Source organism: Rhodnius prolixus, unplaced genomic scaffold (assembly GCF_049639745.1).
Source record: "Rhodnius prolixus isolate KJV_2025 unplaced genomic scaffold, Rpr scaffold_13, whole genome shotgun sequence".
Lineage (NCBI taxonomy): Eukaryota > Metazoa > Arthropoda > Insecta > Hemiptera > Reduviidae > Rhodnius > Rhodnius prolixus.
Genome location: NW_027411583.1, coordinates 2,385,247 through 2,408,871, shown reverse-complemented (window position 1 = coordinate 2,408,871; position 23,625 = coordinate 2,385,247). Strand labels below are relative to the sequence as shown.

At 32.6% G+C, this 23,625-nt stretch overlaps 1 protein-coding gene across 10 annotated transcripts in view; it reads right to left on the bottom strand.

Moving 5' to 3' along the window:
- The window catches only part of LOC141447921 (alpha-mannosidase 2-like), a 202,369-nt gene that overhangs the window by 24,276 nt on the left and 154,468 nt on the right, over nt 1–23,625 (bottom strand). For 6 of the 10 annotated variants that reach the window (XM_074115856.1, XM_074115858.1, XM_074115859.1 and 3 more), the window contains 2 exons: nt 9,834–9,967; nt 3,929–4,290 (listed from right to left, as the gene is read on the bottom strand). In XM_074115856.1, coding sequence (XP_073971957.1) covers nt 3,929–4,290; nt 9,834–9,967 — 496 coding nt within the window. Of the gene's footprint in view, nt 1–3,928; nt 4,291–9,833; nt 9,968–16,651; nt 16,808–17,665; nt 17,838–19,319; nt 19,423–19,502; nt 19,732–23,625 lie in introns of those variants that run through there. The other 4 variants (XM_074115862.1, XM_074115863.1, XM_074115864.1 and 1 more) reach the window with 4 other exon arrangements.

The window sequence follows — 23,625 nt, the reverse complement described above, 5'->3', positions numbered from 1 at the left end:
TAGAACTAAAGCTTGAATGATCAAAAGCCAAAAATGGAAATCTACTTTTTTCGCGAGTAGCATTTAAATGGATGATAATTTTTCTGCACGATTTATGGCAAAAATTTTTGCAGAATGATCATGAATAAATATTTTCTGTAAACATCGATTAGATAAATTATGTCAATTTTGTAAATTAGAATTATTTTTCTTGAATTTAATACAAATAGTATAAATGCTAAGAAATCATGATATAAAATTGGAACAATGTTGCTACCTTAAGAAGATTATGATTTAGTAGAGCAGAACTAAGTGTATATAGTTGTACTGGGTTGGCTTTAGTGCCCAAGGTTCGCACAGTTAGTTTCACCATCAATCACACCAAGTGTTTCAGAGTCATCCAGTGTACTCTGTGTACACACTGTCTTCCTTAGCGACTGTTGGAGAAGGGAAGAGTACCTAAAACAAGACATACATACATAGACAGTAGATGTTTGAGGGTTTGACTATACATACATGTGGACCGTATTTCCATGCAAATGATACGACCCTACTTCCTCTATACAGTATTCCTTCAAGAGCACATCTCCCGTTCTCATATCCTCTGAACCCACAACTTCACCACTATTCTCATTTTCCCATATTTGTTTCTAGGATAGATCAATACTCCTTGTACATCTTACATATCTCCTTTTTAATTCCACATAATCCAAAAATACATCATAGTTTTAAAATCATAACACACTGAAAAAGAAAAAAGTCACATTCAGTTTTACAAACAGATTCTAGTTACAATTCTACTTTGTAATACATCTTAATGATTTCGACTAATAATTTGAAGTCTTTCATTTGCAAAGTTGATTGAAAGCTGCCTTTAAAACCTTTTTTTAACCTCGAAGTTCAATTCAATCTCAAATATACTTTTACTTAAACAATTAACAAAAAATGAAAATTCGACTTAAATACAAAACTTAACATTTACTCAATTGACTGACAAACTAGTATACAGAACAAATTGCTTTAATATTTATTTATTAATAAGTTGCTTATTATGTATATTACTTGTAAGCAAGGAGCGGTTGTTGCAACTCAATTGTTATGTATTAAATAATATTGTATAATTGAAAGTTTAAATTTACTATAAATTTTTATAAATATTGCTATACAACTAAGATGCTTCCAGCTTGCATTCACGGTTTTCTCAATCCTAGCCCATAACTCACTTCCTCACCGGAATGTGAATACTAATGAAGCGTAGAAGAAAAAATTATTTACTGTCTGCAAGCTGGAAAAGTACCCAGAGTTATATACAGGAAACCTCGAGACTCAGCATAAATATATTTCCTCTGATAACAGCAGTCTTCAAACATATAAATACTTCACCCAGGCCAGGCCAGCCAGTTCTGCCCAGTTGCTGCCCGAGATCAGTTCAGTTCAGTTCAACCTATCAGTAGTGAAGTTCCCTTCCCTTGATATCTTTGTAACCGTTATATTATATATCAGTTAATATTGTAATAAAAGATTTGTGTTTTAAATAAAAATTATTCTTTTTAAAAAAGCCCCTAACGGTACAAGATATATAACTCCAGTAATTCTGGCGTAAAAATTTTAATCTCCTGTATAACATCGGTCATTAAAAAGTATTAAAAATATAATTATCTAATTTATATGTAACGGACATGCTTGTTGAATAATTCAAAATTATAATATTTGTTCTATAATTTTGTAATTTACAATCTGTATAAATACATACAATAAGTAAATAGGATGTAAATAAGATGAACTGGAACGGGAAGAGCAGGAGGAGAGAAGCTACCCACCACTCTCTATATGAAATAGGGGAATGTGAAGAGGAGAATATGAGTAGGAGAGAGGAGAGATTTAGTTCTTCAGACTGTAAGGAAGTCGCGGGGCCACTGGCGATTCAGTCGTCGAGGAGTATTGTTAGGGATGTCAGAGGAGGCGAGAGACTGTACAAGAGGATTTGAGCAAGTAGAGAGAGCAGTATGGAATTCTATAAATTTACTTTGGGATAACAGAAATGTTTAAAAATTGTGTTCTCAACGAATCTCTTCAACTAAAAACTAAAAGAAATGATTATTTTGTAGACATACAATAATACTGATAGCAAAAAACAAGCTAATGTTATGAGTTATTTTAAAAAATGTTTAAAAGCCGGTTTTAAAGGAAGTAAATCAGTTATATCCAAGAGGGATATGTCTGTAAAGGCCGGTGTGGCAAAGTCATTTGAAATATGTGATAGTCTATCTGATAAAATGAAATATGAATGAAAACGAATGTAGTATTGTAGTCCAACACTGTGGAATGTGGATTGTTTCGAGAGTGATAAGAGAATAAGTTGGGACGGAGGGGTGGAACCAGTGCACTTGTTGGTGAAGCTTTTCATGGTTTGTTGAAGAAAAATCTGCTATGGACACTCATTCGATTTCTCTTATTACAATCCCCGATTTTTTGACTTATTCATTTTTCCCAATTCGTTTGGTAAAACATAATTAATGATTACTAACACTATCTAGATTCCAAAATTGCACATTACACTGACATGTCTATTTTAAGGAAGAAAATATCAGAAAAGGAAAAAATTTATTCATTAATGGTCAATTCCAACTCTTAGAATTTTTTCAAACACGAAAATTTAGCAACATAATTGTCCCACTATTATAATATAAAACACAAAAAACTGTACATTATACGATAATAGCACATTAGAGAGAAGACAATCCGACACTCGTCTTCCAAAAGTGCCCTATTCGAATTCTCCAGGAAAAATATTTCAAATAAAATTATAAACGACTTCATGATCTATTGTAAAAAGCACTTAAAATCCCAAAGAATGATAGTTTATCCAGTCAGCACAAAACAACGCAATAATGTTAAATTATGTTTGTGCAATAGAACAGTAAAATTAATAAGAAACAGAAAAAGGGCGAAGTGTAAATAAAGACCTATTATTGTTAATACAAAACAGATACTGACACGGGAATTCTTACTTTGTCAGCTTTGGTTTTCATAGAGTAGTACAACATCGAAGTGAAAATATAAACTATTCTTCCAATATATAACATTATTAATAGCCAGCTATAGTTTTGATGAAAGATACCAACAAGTTGCCTGCTTTAAATAAGCTCATTAGGAGTACCTAAGTGTTTATAATAACTCTGGAATCGCGGACATTAGAGTGATTAGAACCTCTATTAAGAATAAAAAAAAAGGTTTATTTTATTTTGAAATTAAACGTATTTACTTATTTCTTATTAGCATTTGGTGAAGACCATTCATTATCTGAAAAATTAGTACTCTAAATTACTTACAATATTTTTTATACAGTTCAAAGGTACTACTAATGACCAAAGATAATAGAAAGAAATTTATTTTTGTTTTTAAAACTTTTAAAACAACTCTCTAATTATACAAATTATAATTGTTATTACTTTTTTGTAATAATTATTTACGATTAGACCTTTTATAACTAGAAACGTGGTGGAAATTCAGTAATATTTTTCGGCTCAGCAATCAATTCCAAGCAATTTAAATTTAATTCTATGGTCTTTAGTGTACCATACTTGCGTTTATTACATTTCTTAATCCCGAGAGAATAAGATGATTATTAACAGCGAATATAATTGCTGGATAATATTTCTTATTATTATTATCATTATTATTATTACTGTTATTGTTACAGTCTTATTTCCATAATTAGCTCGAAATTAAATGTAACTCTTTAAATTACTTATCTTATCCAGAACCAATCTCAGCAAAGAGTGCTATGAAGGCTACTCTCACAACTACAAAGAGCTATTCACTAACGAAGGAAAGTACAGATTAACCAAAAACTCGTCTGTTTTGGCCCGAAAATGAACAATCGTTGTCTAAGAGAATTGAGCAACAAACAACTTAAATAAATAAATAAAAAATCTAAACAACTTACTTCAGCTCTTCTGCGTATATTAGAAAAATTAACAGCCTTTTTCGCTCTGTTAAAATCATAGAGTGAGCACAATTTTGGTAAAATTCCACAACTATCAGTTAGCGAATAGGTTGATGAATGTTGCACTCGTAAAGGCATATCGTATTGATCGTTGTTAGTAAAATCTGGTCTCCAAACAGCATCCAAACCGCCAATTCTTGCCAGAAAACGTTTCCAAGCAAAATGGATTCTTTGTATTAGATAACCTTTATTGATACCAGCTGCAGTGAGTAAATAAGGTATGGTTGACCCAACGCCAAATGGATCTATGGACCATCCAGTTTCTGGCAATATACCTATTTGCTGGTACAACCATTGGTGACCTGAAAAAAAAGAGACATATTAACAAATAATAATTAATAATACATATTTATTTTATTTATTAAAAATTTAACGCTTAGAAGGGTATTGTACAATTGAATCACTGGAATTTGTTGCAATAAATGCGAGAATGTCTTAACAAACTTTTAGCGAATAAAGCATTCCTTCTATCCAATTAATCGCATTACTTAGAGTGTAATGAGAGAATAAATTATTTTTTTATTAAATTCCTTTATTATTTTCAATTATTCACTTATATCCTACAAAATAAAGTTATTTAAACACTAAATTAAATTAAAATAAGCTTAAAGAAGGAAAGCCTGGTATTGCGAAGAGAGAATTCTAGGAGTAGAATCAGCAAGAAGAGTTCACATTTCTCACTTCCTTCTGCATCCCACACATGATGACTCAGGTGTCGTAATCCAAGCTACATTCCAACATCTACTATTCTTCTTGCATTGCAACCGTACGTTTGTCTTCTTCTCTTTCGTCGACAACAGCTTTTTGTCACCTGAGTATTTCCCTCATACCCTTTTCAAGATGACTTTTATACCTCGACCTTATTTCTAGATTCTAGTTCAATACACCTTAATTTTCTCAAATTCCTATCTACTTTTTTATATAAAGTTGTTTAAGGTTTTAGGCAACAAGTATAACATTTAAAATATTGGTTTCTAAAGAGCTTAAGTGCGTTGATTATTAGTTAACTTTTTTTGCTCTCAACTGAGTCTTAATTAGGTAAAGCATGGTATTGGTAATAGCGAAATTTAAGCCAACAAAACTAAAAAAGAAGTAGGTTTATTCATAAGGATCATCGAACTTTTTAAATAAGGCACTCAGCGCAATACTAACGAGAACTTCACCAATTAAGTCAACTGAGCTAATTGACACCACGCGAATGGTAACAGAGGTAGCACGCTGAAGTGGACCTGTGGAATGCTAAACACAAGTTGATGAATTAGTTTGAAGTTGGAATTTTAAGTAGTGAAATTATATTTTCCTCCATTGAGTAGATATAACGAACTCCTGCTTCAGTTTAATTAATTTTGGTGTAAACAATCCTGGACAGACTTGAAGTAGAATTCAAACCAGTATAACACTATGCCGCTTCCTTCTCACTCTACTCGTTTTGATAAAAGTTTGTAACTCACAAACGTTACAAAATTTTGGACCACAATAGTGCACACAAAAAAATATATCAATATTATTTGGTAGGAAAAATAATTTCCCTTTTTTTTAACCTTTCTTAATTATTATGAATAATAATTCCTCCTATATTATAATGCTCCTCTCACTTAAATGGGTAGTTTATAGGTCACGATAGGTATGTATTAAATGAAATCAGAGATGGTGGCTTTTTTTTATCTTTTTGTAGGTTGCCATCACCAAACTTTTTTTTAGTGAATCTGACGTTTTAAATTTAAACGCTAAGTATTCTGAAAAACATTGATACACCACAAAACTTATGTTTTGAGATAAGAGAAGCTTTTAGATTTAAAATAGTATTAATTTTTCATATCGCAGATACAAATTCACTTTTTTTCACTATTTTCTGTTTTCCACAAAATTAGCAAAAAACGCTATAATTATAAAGATATGAAACTTAACTTACAGTTTTATCTAAAAGTTTCTGCTACTATACCAATAACTATATTTGTTTGGGACAAAAGAGGGTCGACCTTATCCTTGGCCCAATGCACCGAAGAAAATCAAGCAACAATTAAACAATGCAATTTTAAGACAAAAATGCGAATAAATTGCACAATACGTTACGGAGAAACAACATATACTTTTCTACAAACAATCTAAAAATCATACAGGTTATTGAATGTCACCTTAAACCAACAATACGTGAAGTGATCCAACCTTTTGAGAATTTGAGAGTTGTCTTTCAATATGCAGTATAATCTTACTAATAGCTCTGTCTTAAAAATTAAATCTTAGACTTCTCAGAACTAACCAAGCTTCTACCTTAAGAAGTATGCTACGAAGCAGTACATGTGTGGAAACTTGAAAAACTTTTATTCAGGGAAACACGCCTAACTTCGTCAATCATTATTTCCCTCCAGTCGCTGAGATATCCAAAGGCAGAAGAGTATCCTCGCTAGAAGATCCGTTTCATGAGTAGATTCAAATCGAAGTACAGTTCTAGACCATTCACTTAACTAGAAGAAATTCTGTAACTTTTCTTTCCACGGTTTTGAGAATTCTTTCCAAGCACTGTTTCTTAATACTGTGACTACTTGCTCAAAAGATGTTAAAAATGGTAGAGGAATTCACTTTTCTGAAATTTCTAAGAAATACATGATTAACCAATGATTTTTAAATATATATATTTATGTACATATATAAAGTTTAACGCCAAAAGAAATAGATGGAGCCCTATGTCCGATTACACATTAAAATAGCGAAGTCAACTCATTAAAAAGAATGATGGACACTAAATTAAAGATCTTATATTAATATGGTATTAGATAATATAATAAAATCCAATAGTTAAACGCTCTTCATTTTAAATATTTGTTAAGAGTGAACTATTTTGAGAGTGGTATAAAGGTTATGGAACGTAGAAAATGGGTTATATAGCTGGCAGGGTTGTAAAGCGTTATCTGTGTGAAGTGAGGAATTACAATAGGAGGGCTCCGACGATCTCTCCCTATCTGAATGCCACTCATATAACGTCCTATAGCTGCCTGCCAGCTATGTTCTGGGTGCGGCAGTACATTTCTCAGCCACCCCTACATTTACACTATTGTCTATCATTCAGCAATACCACATGTTTTAATATTAATGTCAGAGCGGCTTTATTCAACTGTATCATTAATATTTTGGCAATAATTCAACTTTATTTTGTTTGAAATAGTTTCCAATATGAATTACTGGAATCTGCTACATAATCTAAAATAAATGTTTTGTTATAAAGGCATGCTGAGTCTTTATGGTGTTAAAGAAGTTTCTGATACATCATACCTAACATCCTCACCTGTAAAGTTCTAATAGGGTCAGATGAAGGTAAACCATCTGGAGAAAGTTTTGAATACTTCCCGCTTCCAAAATTTTCTGGGGCCTACAAACAATAACCTTCAAGGGCTTATATAAGTAACATTTTGTATTATTTAGTCTAACCAACACTAGAATCAACTGGCTGACATTCTTGGCGTCCTTTTGATTATTCTTGTCTAATCCAGTGACACCGTTAACAACAGCATTCAAGGAATAATATAAGAAACATTCGCAATAATTTGTGGAGGATCTAGTCTTGAATAGTCAAAAGCCAACCTTATCTTCTCCACACCTAATATTCAAACACATCTTCAAGGCACCTTTTCCAGAGTGTTTAGACTAACACAAATACACTGACACCTATGCACTTATTGCATTATTCAAGAAAGTTTGGATTCGGCTAAAGGCTTAAATTTGCCTTAAAATCATAGTTTTTTTTTCCGGCAATGCCAATATTGTCTGTAAAACCCGAAGACCAGCAGTTGTTGTGCACTAAGAAGTTCCGGTAGCCGATGGCTGAAGATACTGTCCTGTTTACTTACTTATTTATTTTAAAAGCTACACAATTACTAGCTGCATTATTAGTAATAGTGAAGACAATACTAAACACTAACTGAAGACAGAAGTTACACAACGGTAACAATGCCTAGGTCATCTCCAGGATTAATTACTCTCTTCAAAAGAGAGAAAATCGCGCGGCCACTGTAGTCTATGAGGATGATCTGGAATGTAGCTAGATGATAAATGACCGATAAGAGGATTTGAATGAGACAGACCAGTTCTGATGAAAGCTTTTATAGCGAGTTCGAGGAACCTGACTAAAAAATGGAATTTTTAAGTCGGCGTGGATGGTTAGACTTGAAAAATAAAATGGAACGATAGTGCGGAGTATTTTCGATTGAAGAGATTGAATTCTTTGAAGATTGGAGCGTTTCGCCGAACCTCACAGTTCAATTCGTACGTCTAGGTGGGTTTTAGTAGGGAAGTGTTTATCAGACGTTTGTTTTCAAGTGAAAGCTTAGATCGTTGGTCTAGTACTCTTTTAAGCGCCTATTAATTTCAGTTCGTTTAAGTCGTGCGTGCGGACGCGTTTAATTATAAAAAGATAACAAGAAATTGATTTTTAAGAGAGAAATAATTTAATAAACGAAGATGCTAGTTGGAAACGGGGACAAATGAACTCTCTCAAGTGAAGTCTAAGTTTGGATATTTCATTCATTATTTGAATGTTCGGTACGTGAAAAGACAAGGCTATTTGAAACGGAAGAAGTGAGGTGAATAAAGAAAATGGTCTCCAGTACGATCGGGAAGAAAGAGGGTTAAAATCTAGTGAGAGCTGGAAGGCTGTAACATTATAAACTCCTTTAACGGCACCTCCATAAAGAGAAAAGCTATAGACTGTACGAATGTTTCTCTAGAACCACAAACTTTACTACCGTGTCGGCTTATCTTCCACCTAGTCAACCGAAAACAGCCCGTTCCTTGTAAAGAAAAAAAAAACTTGTTTTAATATATTATGAAATCAAAATTTATCCTTACTTTACTTCTACAACGAGAAGTACTGAGATCGAGTTAAGTTTTGAAAATGAATACATCTATGAAAGAAATGTTTTGAAGGACTTCTAAGAAAGAAAAAGATTTCTAGATTCCCTCAGCCCTTACAGAATGGAAAAGAAAATGTCTAATTGGAGTGCCATAGAGACAGGAGGTTCTGTAAGCGTTGCAGTTTGTGGATTATTTATTTGTATTCGATTGAGATGAGGAAATAAGTTAAAATCCAAAACATGTAAAAAGAAAATGATCTCATCCAACTTGGAACAGAAGTTAAGTTGTAACTGGTAGTTCTAGAGGAATAATGCTCGGTAATTTGGAATTTTAGACAAACAGCAATATTTAAAGGAAGGTTTTTTTCAACCCTCAATGTGTAAACGTAAAATTAGATTTCTTTTTTAAATAAGTAAAAACAAATGTTTTCAAAGACACTAATAAAAATAATTTAGGTAACCAAAAATTTGATTTTAGAAACTTTACAGGATAGAAAAGTGATATATCTGAGAGAATTTCCTTTCAGTAAGCAGACATTTTTACATTGCCTGTAAGAATATAACTCATCTGCCTTTTAAAAAATATCTAAGAACATGAACTTATCAATGACGTTAGCTTTTTTTTTAGTTCATTAAAAAACATCTGGCAATATTTTGGAGCACAGATAATACTCTACTAAAAATGAGTTTCCAGTTATCAAGGAATTTTCTATCGAGGATTCAAGCATCTTTTCTGAAGTAAGATCTCTTTGAATAGTTTGAATGATGTAACAGAAGAAAGTTTTGATTTGAAGCAAACGATTCGATAGTAAGCATCATTTAGAAGTTAGGATTCTTTAGTTGAACTCACTTTGTTCGATGCCTAACCCTATCAAAGTTTCAAGAGTTTGCTGCATTCTGGGCTTTGTATTTTAGTTTTTATTTTTAAAACTATTTGAATTTTTTTTTTTTTTAAGTCATTTCTTCCAGATTTACTTACAAACAGACGATATGCTTACCTTCAATTAATTGATTCAACAAGCCAAACAATTGAGTGGTCGCCTCGTCTGGCATAACCCAGCCACCAGTCACAATTTCCAGCTGGCCATTTTTTATCAGATATTTCATCCTACTGCGAGCACCATCACTTGCCCTGCAACATTGTAGTCGTTAGCAAACATTTTAAGAATTTAAGAACCTAAGTAGGAAATTAAGAGAAATGATTATTAGCTTTTTTTTTAAAAAAAAAAGTCTTACAATAGTTTTAAAATATTGCTTCCCCGCTCCCATATTACCTCTCACACGGACGTCATACATTCAGACACACATGTTAAATACTGACCTCTTTCATTATTTTTTCTCTTGCTCTCAGTTTAGCCTAATTTGCATTTCTATCCCATTTATGCAAACAAACATACAATGTCCCTACATATACATATATATCACTTAGCTCTACATAAACCCTTATTTTTTGCTTAGATTTAATGTCCCTAGCATTTTTATTTTATTCTTTACTTCGTTCTTAAAATTGTTTAATTTTATCTCTGTTTATTATAACAGTTTAGTGTTTAAATATTATATATTTACATTTCATTTAATTTTATTTATTTTTGAATACTATCTACATAATACATCACGTAACATAAACAGAATCTTGACAGATGTAACTTTTTGGATTTTGTACTATATATTTTTGAATAAATATTATTGTAGCATGTAATTTAAATTAATTGTTTGTATGATTAAATAAATATTTTAAATAAATAAAATTGTTTTCTTTTACTATTTATATAACCAAATGAACATAATGAACACTAGGTAGCTATAGTAAATGAGATTCAGAGAATAAAAGCTAAACACAAAGCGTACAGCATACTATCTCGTGTCACACGAATACAGTATCTATAGCAGTCTATCTTTAATAAGTGCATTTAAAACACTGTATAACGCTGCAAATTTTGACAGAATAGATGTTTGATGGCAATAAAGGGTAAATGAATTGCAAGAAACTTTCAGTGAAATTTAATTTAAAATCAATTATGTTGTTGGTCAAGATGGAATGAAAATCGTTCAATAAATTAATTTTACAATTTCGTTCATGTAGATATATGAGAATTTAAAACTGGATATACGGCTGCTTGATTAGATTTTACTTAGCGAGAATATAATGCTTTGATTTGAGAGGAATTATGAAGGAATAACCTTCCATTTCCCTACTAACTTATAGTCACCAATCCACTTACTAAAATAATTCATAATACAAGAATAGCAGCGAGGTGTTGGATACTTGGGTGTGGTGTATATCTAGAAGTGACAAACATTGGATGGAGAGCGCATTCATTACACGAACCTTCTTAAATATGTGTCTAAACAGCGAAGTCTTTTAAGACTCCTTTGAACTGTGATATGTTTAGTTTTGAGATCAAGCCTTAGACCCTAAAAAGAAAAATTTTGGTGAAGATAAATGGTTCTTCTTTTGAATTTATTTACTCTCAGAAGTGCCTCTTATTCTAAATTACACCCAAACCGACATTTGGTCTTATCTTGTCAACCAATGCACTTTCTTCCATGATTTGTCGCGTACATATACAAACTACATCTATGTAAGACTTAGTAATGAAACAGACATTACACTTTCATCAATTCTCGCCAGGTTAATATTCTAAACCAGGCTCTATGTAACAAAATCAAAATAATGGGCCTAATCTTGAAACTAAAAAATTCTGTGAGACATGGAAGCCAAAAAATACTTCATATAAACAGTTCAATCCACAATGTGCGGTTCTTGATCACAAACGAAATAAATTTCCAAATTTCTCTTCAAGAAATCATTATTCCTGTATCTCTCTTTACACTTATTGTTACAAATTTTTGATCAGCATGTTAAGAACCTTACTTTTTGGAAACAGCGATACATGAACTTTTTTAAAACTTCAAAAGTGATTGGCACAATTTGTCCAGCTTAGTTTCTGATAAGCTGTTAACTAATGTCAAATGTACTCTCTTCTCATTAAAATGTATTCTAAAATATTTCAAAGTTTCTAGCATATCTCCTCTTTCAATATCTCCCTTAAATATTCCTAAGATTTGCAAGATGTTTGTACGACAGATAAGTGATTCAGAATAGATCATTAAGAGTTCGTCATAGATTTAGCTTTGTCCATCTATCTATTAAGAGCTGTCAGAAAATTGATCTTTAAAGTGATAAAATTGATCCAAGTAGCCTGTGTTTGTTCTTAATAATGGATAAACATTATTATGCAAAATTATAGCAGAATAATATTAAATTTACGAGCTTTGTAAGTCATTGATAGCGCAAACTGTGATATTAATTTGGCCCTGTATTTTACAACGGTGTAGTTAATATAGTGTTACCCCCGGGTACAAAGATAGTCTGATGGCAGGCAGGCTGAGTAAAGTAACAGACCGAAGTGAGAGAGTTTAGCAAGTCTTGTTTGCGAGAGGAGATGTTTAGTTCCGTTTAGCCGGCGTACTCCTATCTGACAGTGTGCCCAGCCAGAACCCTCCGTCCGACTAACTTCCTTGCTCTGTCTATCTCTCACACTTCTTTTCCTGCTTCCTTTTTAATTAATAGCTACGTCCGTCCACCGCACACAACGTCCATGCCTTCTTCTCATTCCATCCTGACGTCATCTCTCCCTACTTTGCTAAACTCATCCACTTCTCTCTCATTTTTTTTTTTTTGCAGCCCATCTTATTTCCCTCCCTCCAGACCAATTTACTTTTATTTTTTGTCGACATAATTCAAAATAAGAATTAATTTATTCTACAAAATGTCAAAAAAAGAAGGCATTTTTTTAATGTTTGAGGCAAACATTATTTTGAGCACAATTAGCAGATGAAGTTTTAGAATGCAACTTGAACTAACGAGCCAAGGTACGCAACTGTTCGATGTGGCAGTTCTTCACTTGCAGAAATGTAGAAGCTATGGATCTGTGAGCTCGAGGTCCTTTGTTGCAAATGCAAAAATTGGTTCTTGTGGTTGCCAAAGTTGAACTCAGGATGTTCTAAATAAATAAAATATATTTAAGCTTAATGTTCTTGGCTGGATATTCATATTTTACAACATTTAGAAACAATGTAAATGTAAATATCTTAGAACATACTAACACTATTTAGAAAAAACCTCTGAAACGCGAAGCAGCTTTAAAGTTCCCACAATTTCGATTGAAGGCAGAATAATTTTATAAATTTTTTATGGTCGAGCCAACAAAGCTAGAGCTAACAGACCGTTATCCTTTCCTTGACTTCAGCATACTAGAGTTGAAGGCTGGCCTTTTAGAAGCTCCGCAAGCAAAACCAGCACGCAGTATGTTATAATGAGAACTGAAAGGAATTACTCCCCTAATGTGCAAGAGTACTTTGCTCAAAATATAGTTGTATTTCCAAAACCAATTACTCAAGAAACTCTAAAAAACAAATTTCTTTACCCAAAACACGCCAAGTTCCTACGTTTCTAAACTTTCTTTGAATGATGTCTTTGCAGTCCGTCAGGAGATGTATTGAAGTCACCTCTATCTCTCCACAGAATCTTCATGTGTCCGTCTTCACGAACTAGGACCAAGCTGACCTAATAATTGTCAACACCCTGGAGTAAACGTTTTGGATCATACTGTTACAATCGAGAAATTTTTCCAGATACCATTGCTCAGAAGAATCCTGAGAAGGTTCCCCTCTACTCTTCATCGAGAGCTAACCCCCAGAAAAAGAATCCAGCCCTATAAAGAAAATAGCTTTTTATTTTGCTAGAAAGCACTTCTTTCTCTTTAGATCTTAATATTACCACAACAAAGTGTACAACAGCTTTGCCAAGGAAATAAGTTCAAGCAAAACATACGCTGCTGCTTCTACATCAAAATGTACAGGTGTGTGATTTTAAAGAAACACGAACCAAAGCAATAGTTCTGGATGGATGGATTTTGCCAATCTCGTCCAAATAACGAAATTAGCGAATAAACCAAGCGAAAAAATTAGCCCTGAGCCCAGATGAACTACTGAAGTAGCAACCTTATTAACACTAAAATCAATATTCTCGAAAAGACATTGTAACAACCGATATCCTTTGTTTCGAAGTCTGAAAGAAAGATGATCACAAAAATGTAACTTTTTATCAATTACAATGAGGAGAATGATCAGACACTAAACACTTAATAACAAAATGATTTTTGGATGCCAAATACTCGTAAATTTATAATCAACAATAAGCTACGTAGCACTGAGAAGAAACTGCAACACTATAGGAGGTTGAAGAAGCAGTTTAGTGTGTTTAGAAAACCTCCGGTGGTAGTTGGCCGCAGGTGGAGCTGGTGCCAAATGTAATGAAACTGGAATGTGCGAGTCTCAGTTGCGGCGGCCAGCCCTCATCTGTAACGATTTCCACTTGTTGAACAATCTCCTCTTGTCCTACCGCCTCTTTCCAATTCGTTCATTCACTACCTGATTGTTCCAGGCTTTTTCAAACTGTTCTAACCCATCTAACTACATCTAGCATTACTGGCAAACATCTGATATAACCTTTTAACAACCTTTCTTATACTTGTTATTCAACTGCTTTTACAAATAGAAATAGTCTTACTACAATACAGATTATTTAATATTATTAATTTATTAATGGTGCATGAAATTATTCTTTCAAAAATGTGAGGCGAAAAATTCAATAAAAAGATAGTTTTCTACCAGAAATTATTACAATCAGAAATGAAGAAATTGGATTTTTTAAAAAAATTAAACATAAATTTTAATTTCAGAATTAGTTCTTAGGATTTTAACCTTATATTTAATAAGTATCAGATTAAGCAATGATATAATACTCTAATTAACTTACTGAACTTAGATTTTTTTAAAATTATTACATTGTAATTAGTAAAACTTTTTGAGAAGTTCTAAAGGTACCCCAATTTTATGCACCCATTCTGAACAACCACACCAGAAATAGATGGAGTTTCGTGTGGAATATCAAGTAATTGTGTCGGATGGGACAGTCAAATAGCTAAATAATTAAGTTTGTAAAAGTAATTGTGCTATATACAACTCAAATGCACCACCGTCAAAATGGAAAGCATGTTTTCTTTACAAATATTGCTTATTGCTTAAAAAAAATATAGCATTTGAAGTTTAATACTTTTGCTATTTCTGGAAAAAAAATATATTAAAAACCAGCAAATCTACATATTTTGTCAAGTCTTAATTACCGTTAATAGAATTTCTTAAAATTTGCTATTACAAGCAATGCTTTAATATCACTTGATATTCTACAAACGAAGAAAATGTCATATAGTTCTAATGTGGTATTTAAGACGGTGTTCTTAATGATTTGATTTCCTCAGAACTTCTAAAAGATTTGATTTCCTCAGAACTTCTAAAAAACGTTTATCTGGGAAAAGTTTCAAATAAAAGTGATAGGCATTCATATGGCTAAATAGAACATCAAGTTTAAAGAAAATCGTAGGGACCATTTTCGAGAAAAATCCAAAAACTAAAGATCTCTTCAGTAAAATCTTACTTTTGGTTTACGAATTTCAGTTAAAACCATAGTAAACTGTAGCGTCAATGCTTTCTTTCAATTATCTGTAACGTTACTTTCTTTAAATATTCTGTTATTTCACATAAGCAAACTAAGAAACCATTGGCTAAAATAAGATTTTTTTTTTTTGGTTCAAGCGAAAAATCTCAAAACATGTATAGTATTTCCAGTGGGAACTCAATTTGCAAATATCAGGAGTTAGTGAAAGTAAAATTGTTGAGAGAGGAAAGTTTTGAGTTATTTTCAGACGTACTGGGTGAAATTGTTACCAACAGATGTGATCTTGTTCACTTACAAGTGATTCAGAATGCATACCACATCAACTACATAATAAAAATGAATAAAATGAATGAATACTGTTGTATTTCGTGAAAAAATACTAATTAAAAACCGAAGATATTAAAGAAGATTCTAGATTCGTTATTTAACTGAAAAAAGGCCAAAAAGTTAAAATGAATCTACATTTATGTTAAAATCGTTTAAATGTTGATTAAAAAAAAAGAAGTAAAAATGTTTTATGCAAAAGAAAATACGTCGATTATACTAAAAGAAAGAAGTCCTACGAGTGTTTCTCTGCAGATTATTTTAAAATAAATAAAAGCTGTCAAGTCTGAATTTCGTGAGTATTAGAATTATTTTAGAATTGTATGGCAGAATAAGAATTATGTATTTTGCTGTATAAATAGGCGTTATAAGGAACCCTCTAGAAATGGAAATGCTACTTGAGGCGTGAGATTAAAGGTGTACCAGAGGCTGGGGAAAGTGCTATGATATATCTTGCCAGTTTTCCTCCAAAATAAAAACTTTCATCCATTCCTGCCATGGAATATTGTCCATTCCATTTTACTTTCATTTTCTATTGTACTTCTTTCTCTCGCACAAGCACAATTTCTCATTTTCTTATAAAATGAAATGAAATTTTAGCCAGCTTTGTTTAATTTAAGAGAAACTTCTTATAGACCAAAAAAGAGAAACTAAGTGACAATAAAAATGTTAAGAAAATGAATTCACAATCCTTACTTTATTTAAACTTTTTTTTTTTAGTTTTATTCCCCAAAATATGAAAATAAATTCAAATTGAACTTGCCAATGAATAAGTTAAGTTTTCTGATTTCAATTAAAAGGGAAGATTTTATTCAATTTGATATAGTCTTTAAGAAGGCTCTCATTCATTTATTAAAGCAGCGAAGTAGGGGAATAATACAACCCTTGATAAATATAAAACACCATTCACATAAATACATTACCAACACCAAACATGGAAACAATTTTATCTGATGAAAAACAAAATACCTAGGCAACACTCTTGTTTGATGAAAAAGCTGTGAGGTCAGAACTGTCAATCTGATGTACTAATATAAAGCCTGTATTTTACCTTTTTTTTTTACCGAAATTGTTGCAAGAAAACTAACTCATGAGCCAGGAGAGAAGACTCACCAACTTTTAATCCTACAAATATAAAAACATTATACTTGTCAACAAGCAAAATACCTGAAGATGCCTAGCCTTTAAGATGAAAGCTTGGAAAAAAATAATAAACAAAATTATGACTGAAATTAGCAATAATCTATCTTCCTTTTTGACCAATGAATCAGTCATCATAAACGATGCAAAATATTCGATAAATAGAAGAGATATCTTTCAAACAGCCTTTTCAATAATTTTATCTGTTAGCATGATTTATTAAATGGAAAATAAAAATTATTACTATGGCGGAAGTCATCAAATGTACAGCATTATGATCAGACCGTGTTACTAAAGTATAACAAATCTGGAAATTTCATGAAGATAGTATATTGATACTTTTCCTACAATTTTTAGCGTACATATTAAAAATGTGTCCCCTAGGAATTGGCAGATATTTTTTATTGTATCCTTATGCATGATTCTTCGTTACTTATTTTTTCACAAATAATTAAAGACCCCAAAAAGACTTCATTGTCACTAAAAATCAAAGCTGTTACAGTAGTTCAGATAGAAATAATAATTACAGCTTGAAGACCTGCGGTACCGACATCAAGATATTAAATTTTAATTGTTTTTGACGAACTATGTAAGCGGGGGTACTCAGATATCTGAAGCACAAGATTTTAGAAATCGGAGCTTCTAATACAAGCACAAACTTTTGGACAATCAGTAATTCAAGTGCCTGCCTACTGAGAAACAATAATACTGAAGCGACTGCATTTGTATTAATGGCATCTAAATATTGAGTGCGCTTTCTATATTCCATGTTTACCCAGTTTTATTCCTTATAATTACAGTAACTGTAATCATAATTTAAATCATACCAGATTTCCTACTTACCCAAAATTAAGGTATTTGTTGTGTAGGACTTTAACATATTCCTACATATTTGATTTAAAACAAAACCATTTGTTGGACTTCTCTTCCACTACAAGTCGATAGTTAGAATCAGTGCTATAAACTGGAATGCCAACAGCAGCTACGATTATTTCAGCAAAAACAGGAACTAAATCTAAAACAGCACTCTTGAAATTAGGATACCTTAAACAATTCATTAATTCACAAATCAATTAAATTGTAAAAGAGATAAAAGATTGAAAAAGAAGACCAATGAAGGAGAGCAGATGAACATTTCAATGCGAGGAGTGACCATTCCATTACTGAAAGCACTTTAGGGTTTCCCCCAGCTGGGGCTAATGGTTCGCTACTTCAGCTTTCCACCAGTTCTTACACTTATTTCTTTTATTCCTCGCCAGCTACTACAAAACACTTGAAGCAGTTTTAACACGTATGTTGTCCGCTACTCACAATGAAATAAGTGAGCTAATGGCTTTTGAAAAGCTAATTGGATAGGCAGTTATAACAACCAAAAAATTCAAAACAATTTGAAACCAGGCCATCTCCGATTTCTTAAGTATTCATATATGTTATACCACTACCGTCTTCCTTCAGAATTTGACACTGGTAATCTTTCTTACTAGGATGTGAATTTTTGTTAAAAAAGGAAAGTTCTTCCTAGGCATAAGTTGCTTTCAAACCATAATAACTTAAAATTTAAAGAATATATCAGCTGTAATAAGAACCTTAGTCATTTCTTTGAATTGAAACATAAATAAAATATAATTCAACTTTTCAAAAGCGATAATGGTTTCCGTGAGTTGACGCATGAGTAAGAAAACTTAAGACTTACATTAATACAGCAGTCCTTGCAAAATGACTAGAATTAGCGAACACTTTTATCTGTTCGCGACGATTTAGTAAGATACTTTTCTCGAACTTTTGTATAGACGGCAGAGGACTTATTTGAAAGCTTTTAAACAATGGATTTCTACAAAGAAAGCAGTTATTATTTACTTATGAAATTATCCTCAATATGCTAGTTAGCGAAGTACTGAGCATAATAAACTTCTACAGGCGGTATAGTTGGGTTTTAATTCTAGTGTAGCTTGACAAGTACTGAGAGGTCCTCATGTTTGAGTGCTTTTTATTGACGAATCGGACTGACCACGTATGCCATCTTCATTTAAGAAGCTATTTATATTATTGTCATAGAAGGTGTAAGATAACAATCCGAGAGTTTGGATTAAGAAGGTCGGCAATTTAGTGAAAAAAAGGCCACTATCGCATGCCCACCGATCTGTGAATTATATTGTCTGATAAGAGCATTACCATTGTTTTGTAAAACGTTTTTTAGAACACTTCAATTGTGATGTCATGAGTAATATCATAAATCTGAACCAAAACAGTAATCCGAGTTGGGTAGAAAGATGGGTATGGTTAGTTTTGTAAAGAGCAATGCTCTTGACAGGGCACAAGAATCGGGAGTGGGATCAGTACGAGACTGGCAGACATCCTCATCGAACTAAATAAATTCACAGATCGATTATCACGAGGTGGACACGAAAATACTCAAAAGGGAAGCAGACTAGTCTAAATGAAATATCATATCATGCTGTTGGTAGCAGCGTATTAAAACAATAATATTTCAAAATACCTTTCCAAATAATCTTCAGAGTAAGTCTGAAAATGTGTAGGTCATGACAGTGCGTGTTTACCAACTATAAGTAACCATTTTATGTCAAACATCTTTTATGCAACTGTAATTACATATTTGGTATTAGGAACATTCATGTGAAAGTTCAAATCAATTCTTTTGGATATTAAGAAAACCACTTACAGAATTAAAGATAAATGTACCAGCTAAAAATCATCTTCATCAAAATTCTTTCGACTTCCTCACTTTATTTTACCAAGAAAACTCGGTAAAGATTTAGGAGAGTAATTCATCAACAGAACAAAATGTTAACTCGGATGATCCTTACAATACCAGTCATGCAAGTGTTAATCTGTTATCGAGCATAACCACTAAATAAAGAGTAGGTTATTGTAACAGTTATTGCGTCATCCAACGAGAAAAATTTTTGTAAAATATAAATGTCCAGAACCTTAAAGATTCAGTATTTTTACTTCCCCTAGTAATTATAATTTAAAATTTTAAGACTCAAAGTACTTAGTGCCATTCAGATGGAATTTACAAAAAGTAAAATGTGACAAGTTGGTTTAACGTTCCACTAAACAAATTTTTTACCGATTTCAGACTTCATTAATGAGGCGAGAATAGTAATTCTAAAAAAAAATTATTCTGTTTCTTCAATTGGCGATTCGATCTTGAAAAGAACCGCGCCTCTTCCTCAACGATCCGTCGCCTCTTATCTAAATTTCCTGCCCTTGTCTTCTCAACTCTTTATTCTCATCCTACTTAGATTCTCCTCCACGTCATCTTTTCAACTCACCTTCCTCGTTCTCTGGCTCCTCCGTGCAGGAATTCCATGTAGCATGTTTCTGGGGAATCTGCTTCCATCCTTTCCATATGCCCCAGCCATTTGTTTTTTAATTTGTGTCTTGAGTTTTTTTTTTTAAGAAAGTCATTCAATCACTCAAACTCATATTAAAAATTTTGAACTCCTACTAATTAACGTGGTGAATTGAGCTTCAAACTATGTTTATTTAAAATATTGACTTTAAGAATCTAGAAAGATGCGCTGGTTTAATGCTATGAATTGTTCTGAATAACATTAAAAATGGTAAAGGGTTAAGCAAGGGTGGTAACTAATCTAATTTTTATTAGACTGTTAATGAAAAATTCAGTTCCAAAATAAATCAGGCTAACACTTTTCTGCAAACTTATGGGTCATACCTGTTTATTTGGAAATGTATTATTCATAATTTAGCCAGATTGTTTGGTATAAATCTTTATAATATATTCATGCGATGTTGAATCGTGAGGGCAAGTTGGCATGCTATGGCAGCATATTGCTGGGTAGCGTATGGCTGGCTATAAATGGAAATTAGTATACAACTTTGATGTTGTGTAAAATAAATTAGTGAAAACACGCAAGGTAATAAGAATCTGAGTAAAGTGGGCTGGCTACTCCACATCATATTGTACCATGTTTTATGTATAAGGGTTTAATTACTATATGTAGATTGGTCCAACAATAAGGTTAATCACTGTTAAGTATTTATGATTGTACCAACCAATTATTGAAATTTAAAGAGGTACGTCCTGAAGAGTGATTTTATTTGGTTAACTGAAGTTCCTAAAAGCCCATTTTACTTCAGCTTGTAAGGAAAGTATTACCATTGTGCTTAATTTTCGAAATTAGTTGTTTTGCTGGAAATACTTGTTTTGAGGCCTCCTTAATAAAAAAAAAACAAGTTTTAAGCAAATGGTTTATATATGAGCTTGCTTAAAATGTCTAAATCGTAGGAAGCTCGTTTTTTAAATTACGTAGCAGCACCGGCGATGCATTTATTATTTCAGCCTGCAGTGGACGTCATGAAGATTACAATCGTCCTAAAAGGCACATGATCTTTTTGGAATAGTACTGCTGTTAACTTGGGCGAATTTAATACTGAACTTTGTCTGCTTCTGGCCTAAGGTTTCCCCACCATAGCGACGACTATCTGTGAGCTGCACTACTACGACATTTTACTATGCAGAAAGTGGCTGAGGTCATTCGAGAGTACTATGGGAACACTTCCGGGCAAAGCAGGCTGTCGACACGTACCAACATTCATCTGAATATCTTCAGTTGCCTTGAATCAACTGCTTGGTGGCCAATAGATTTATCTGGCTGACGTATAAATCACAACTCAGCAATTGATCCTATTGTTAAAATATCAGCAGCAGAGAGGTATTTTAAGTAGCTCTATTCGAAGGATTGTGGTCAGGTTTCCAAAGGCAATCCAAGTTATCATACCTCGTTTAGCGCAATATACACTAGCTTTTCGCTACTTCAAAAAACCGAGAACTTCAGACCGCACTTTATAAGCCGTTTTACTAAACCACATAATCGTGAGTAATTATTTCAAGAGATAGCTTCTCTTTCAAGTAAAATACTTCTGCAATTTGTTTTTTGCATCTTTATATCATTAAATTTCATTATATCTTTCTTTATTCTGGTAAATTCTAATCCTCAGTTTATTTATTATTAAAGCAATCTTCCTATCTTCAGTGAAAGTGGGAGGATATTTAAAAATTAATGAGAGAAGCAATTTCGATTCACTACAAAACCAAAGGTCTTGCATATTTACAAACGACATAGCAAAACATCTGAATTTAATTATTAAAAATGTTGAAACGATTGAATGAAGAATATTTTCCAGTTCTGAGATATTATTATGGTAGTAGGATGAAGTCTTTCTTTAAAATAGGCCTTTTTTCTTGCTTAAGTTAGCACGGCGAATAATTTTCTGATGAATAGCATACAAGATTTCATGTTAATTTTTCCGACTTATTTTAAGAAATTCTTCTTAGTGTAGCGCGAACTCTAAACTGTTTCTTGTTGTCCTGAACGTAGTTTGAGCCTGTATTCTGCTAAAAAAAGATGCCTTTAAGTAAAGGATGAAAGGAATTATTAGTTCCTCTCTCAGGGCTTTATAATATCTCCTCTTGAAGGGATCGTTTTCTTTTGTAACATCCGTCAATTTTAAAATCGCATGCCAGACAATAATTATAGAAGTTCTAAAGCTGTCAGTAACATAAAGCCAGCTACTTGTGCGATCTGTTGGCTTTCGTGCAAACTAAAACTATAAATTGGCAGGATTTTATGATAGTTGTACTTATGTTAAATAAATATTCCATAATTTGAAGAGTATACTACATTACGTCAAATAAGTACTAGGTGGATGGAAGAAAATGCTTAGAGTAGGATTACGTGATTTTAATTTTGGTAAAGCTATAAGGATGGCAGGAGCACAGAGTGCTGCTCCATCAATTAGCAGTAGTTTATGTAAATAGCAGTATATAGTAGAATGATGAATGTGTGAAGCGAATGTATTTCTAGGTAAGAATGGAGAGTGAGTGATATTCTAGTGATAAGCACCTAGACGATGCTGGCTGTATGGCGGAAGCCAATGCCATAAAAAAAAAAAAAAGTACTAGGTGGCAATGCTGTTCTTAATCTACATGCAAACTGTATCTAGACTTCCTTTTGTTCTTTTGTTTGTTTTCTCGGAATTTTATCCTGAAGTTTCGAGTGGGAAAGATGTGGATGCACTAATATCGCTAAAGCTTTTTCAGAACTGAATGCTCACCTCGAACTTCTGTATTGGCTTGGCGGTAAATGTACTCAACCGTCCAAAAAGTTTTTGTTTAGTTGTTTAATTTTCGATTGTTCTCTTTGTAATCTTTAATCCTCCAAAGAAATTTTACACATAGCGTATATGTTTTTCTGCAAATCTTCATACTTTTAAGCAAGAGATTCTTATTTCGATTCTTTTACCTTGGCTTGAAATATGGTAGACATATTTGGTTAAAATATTTTCTAAATTTCTCAAGAAGGACCCAACTTAGATGAGGGTAATCACAATTTCATTATATGTTCTTCACTACATCACCGACTAGAAAATTTTTAGTAGTGAGACGATTGCATTTTTGATGCAAATTTGTTTGAATAAACTGAAAACAAAAATTGGCTGGAACAAAAAATTAGGTTGTGGACACACTCATATTATATACTTTTATTCGGTAATAATAACAAATGAACAACTGACGTGGTTGACCCAATTATAGATTAGATGGGAATGTTAAAATGTAACTGCTGTTCATTCTTTTTGGTGACTGATTCACAGTTTCAATAGGATGAAAAAATAATTGCCATTTCAGTCGTGATACTTTTATTCTGCCGAGCTTTCGACCTAGGGACTAGGTCATCTTCAGGGCTAGTTTACAAAGTAATATTTTTAGATTACAGGGTTGGTGTGTCTTCTGTCTTGTCTGTTCATGGACTGGTTCA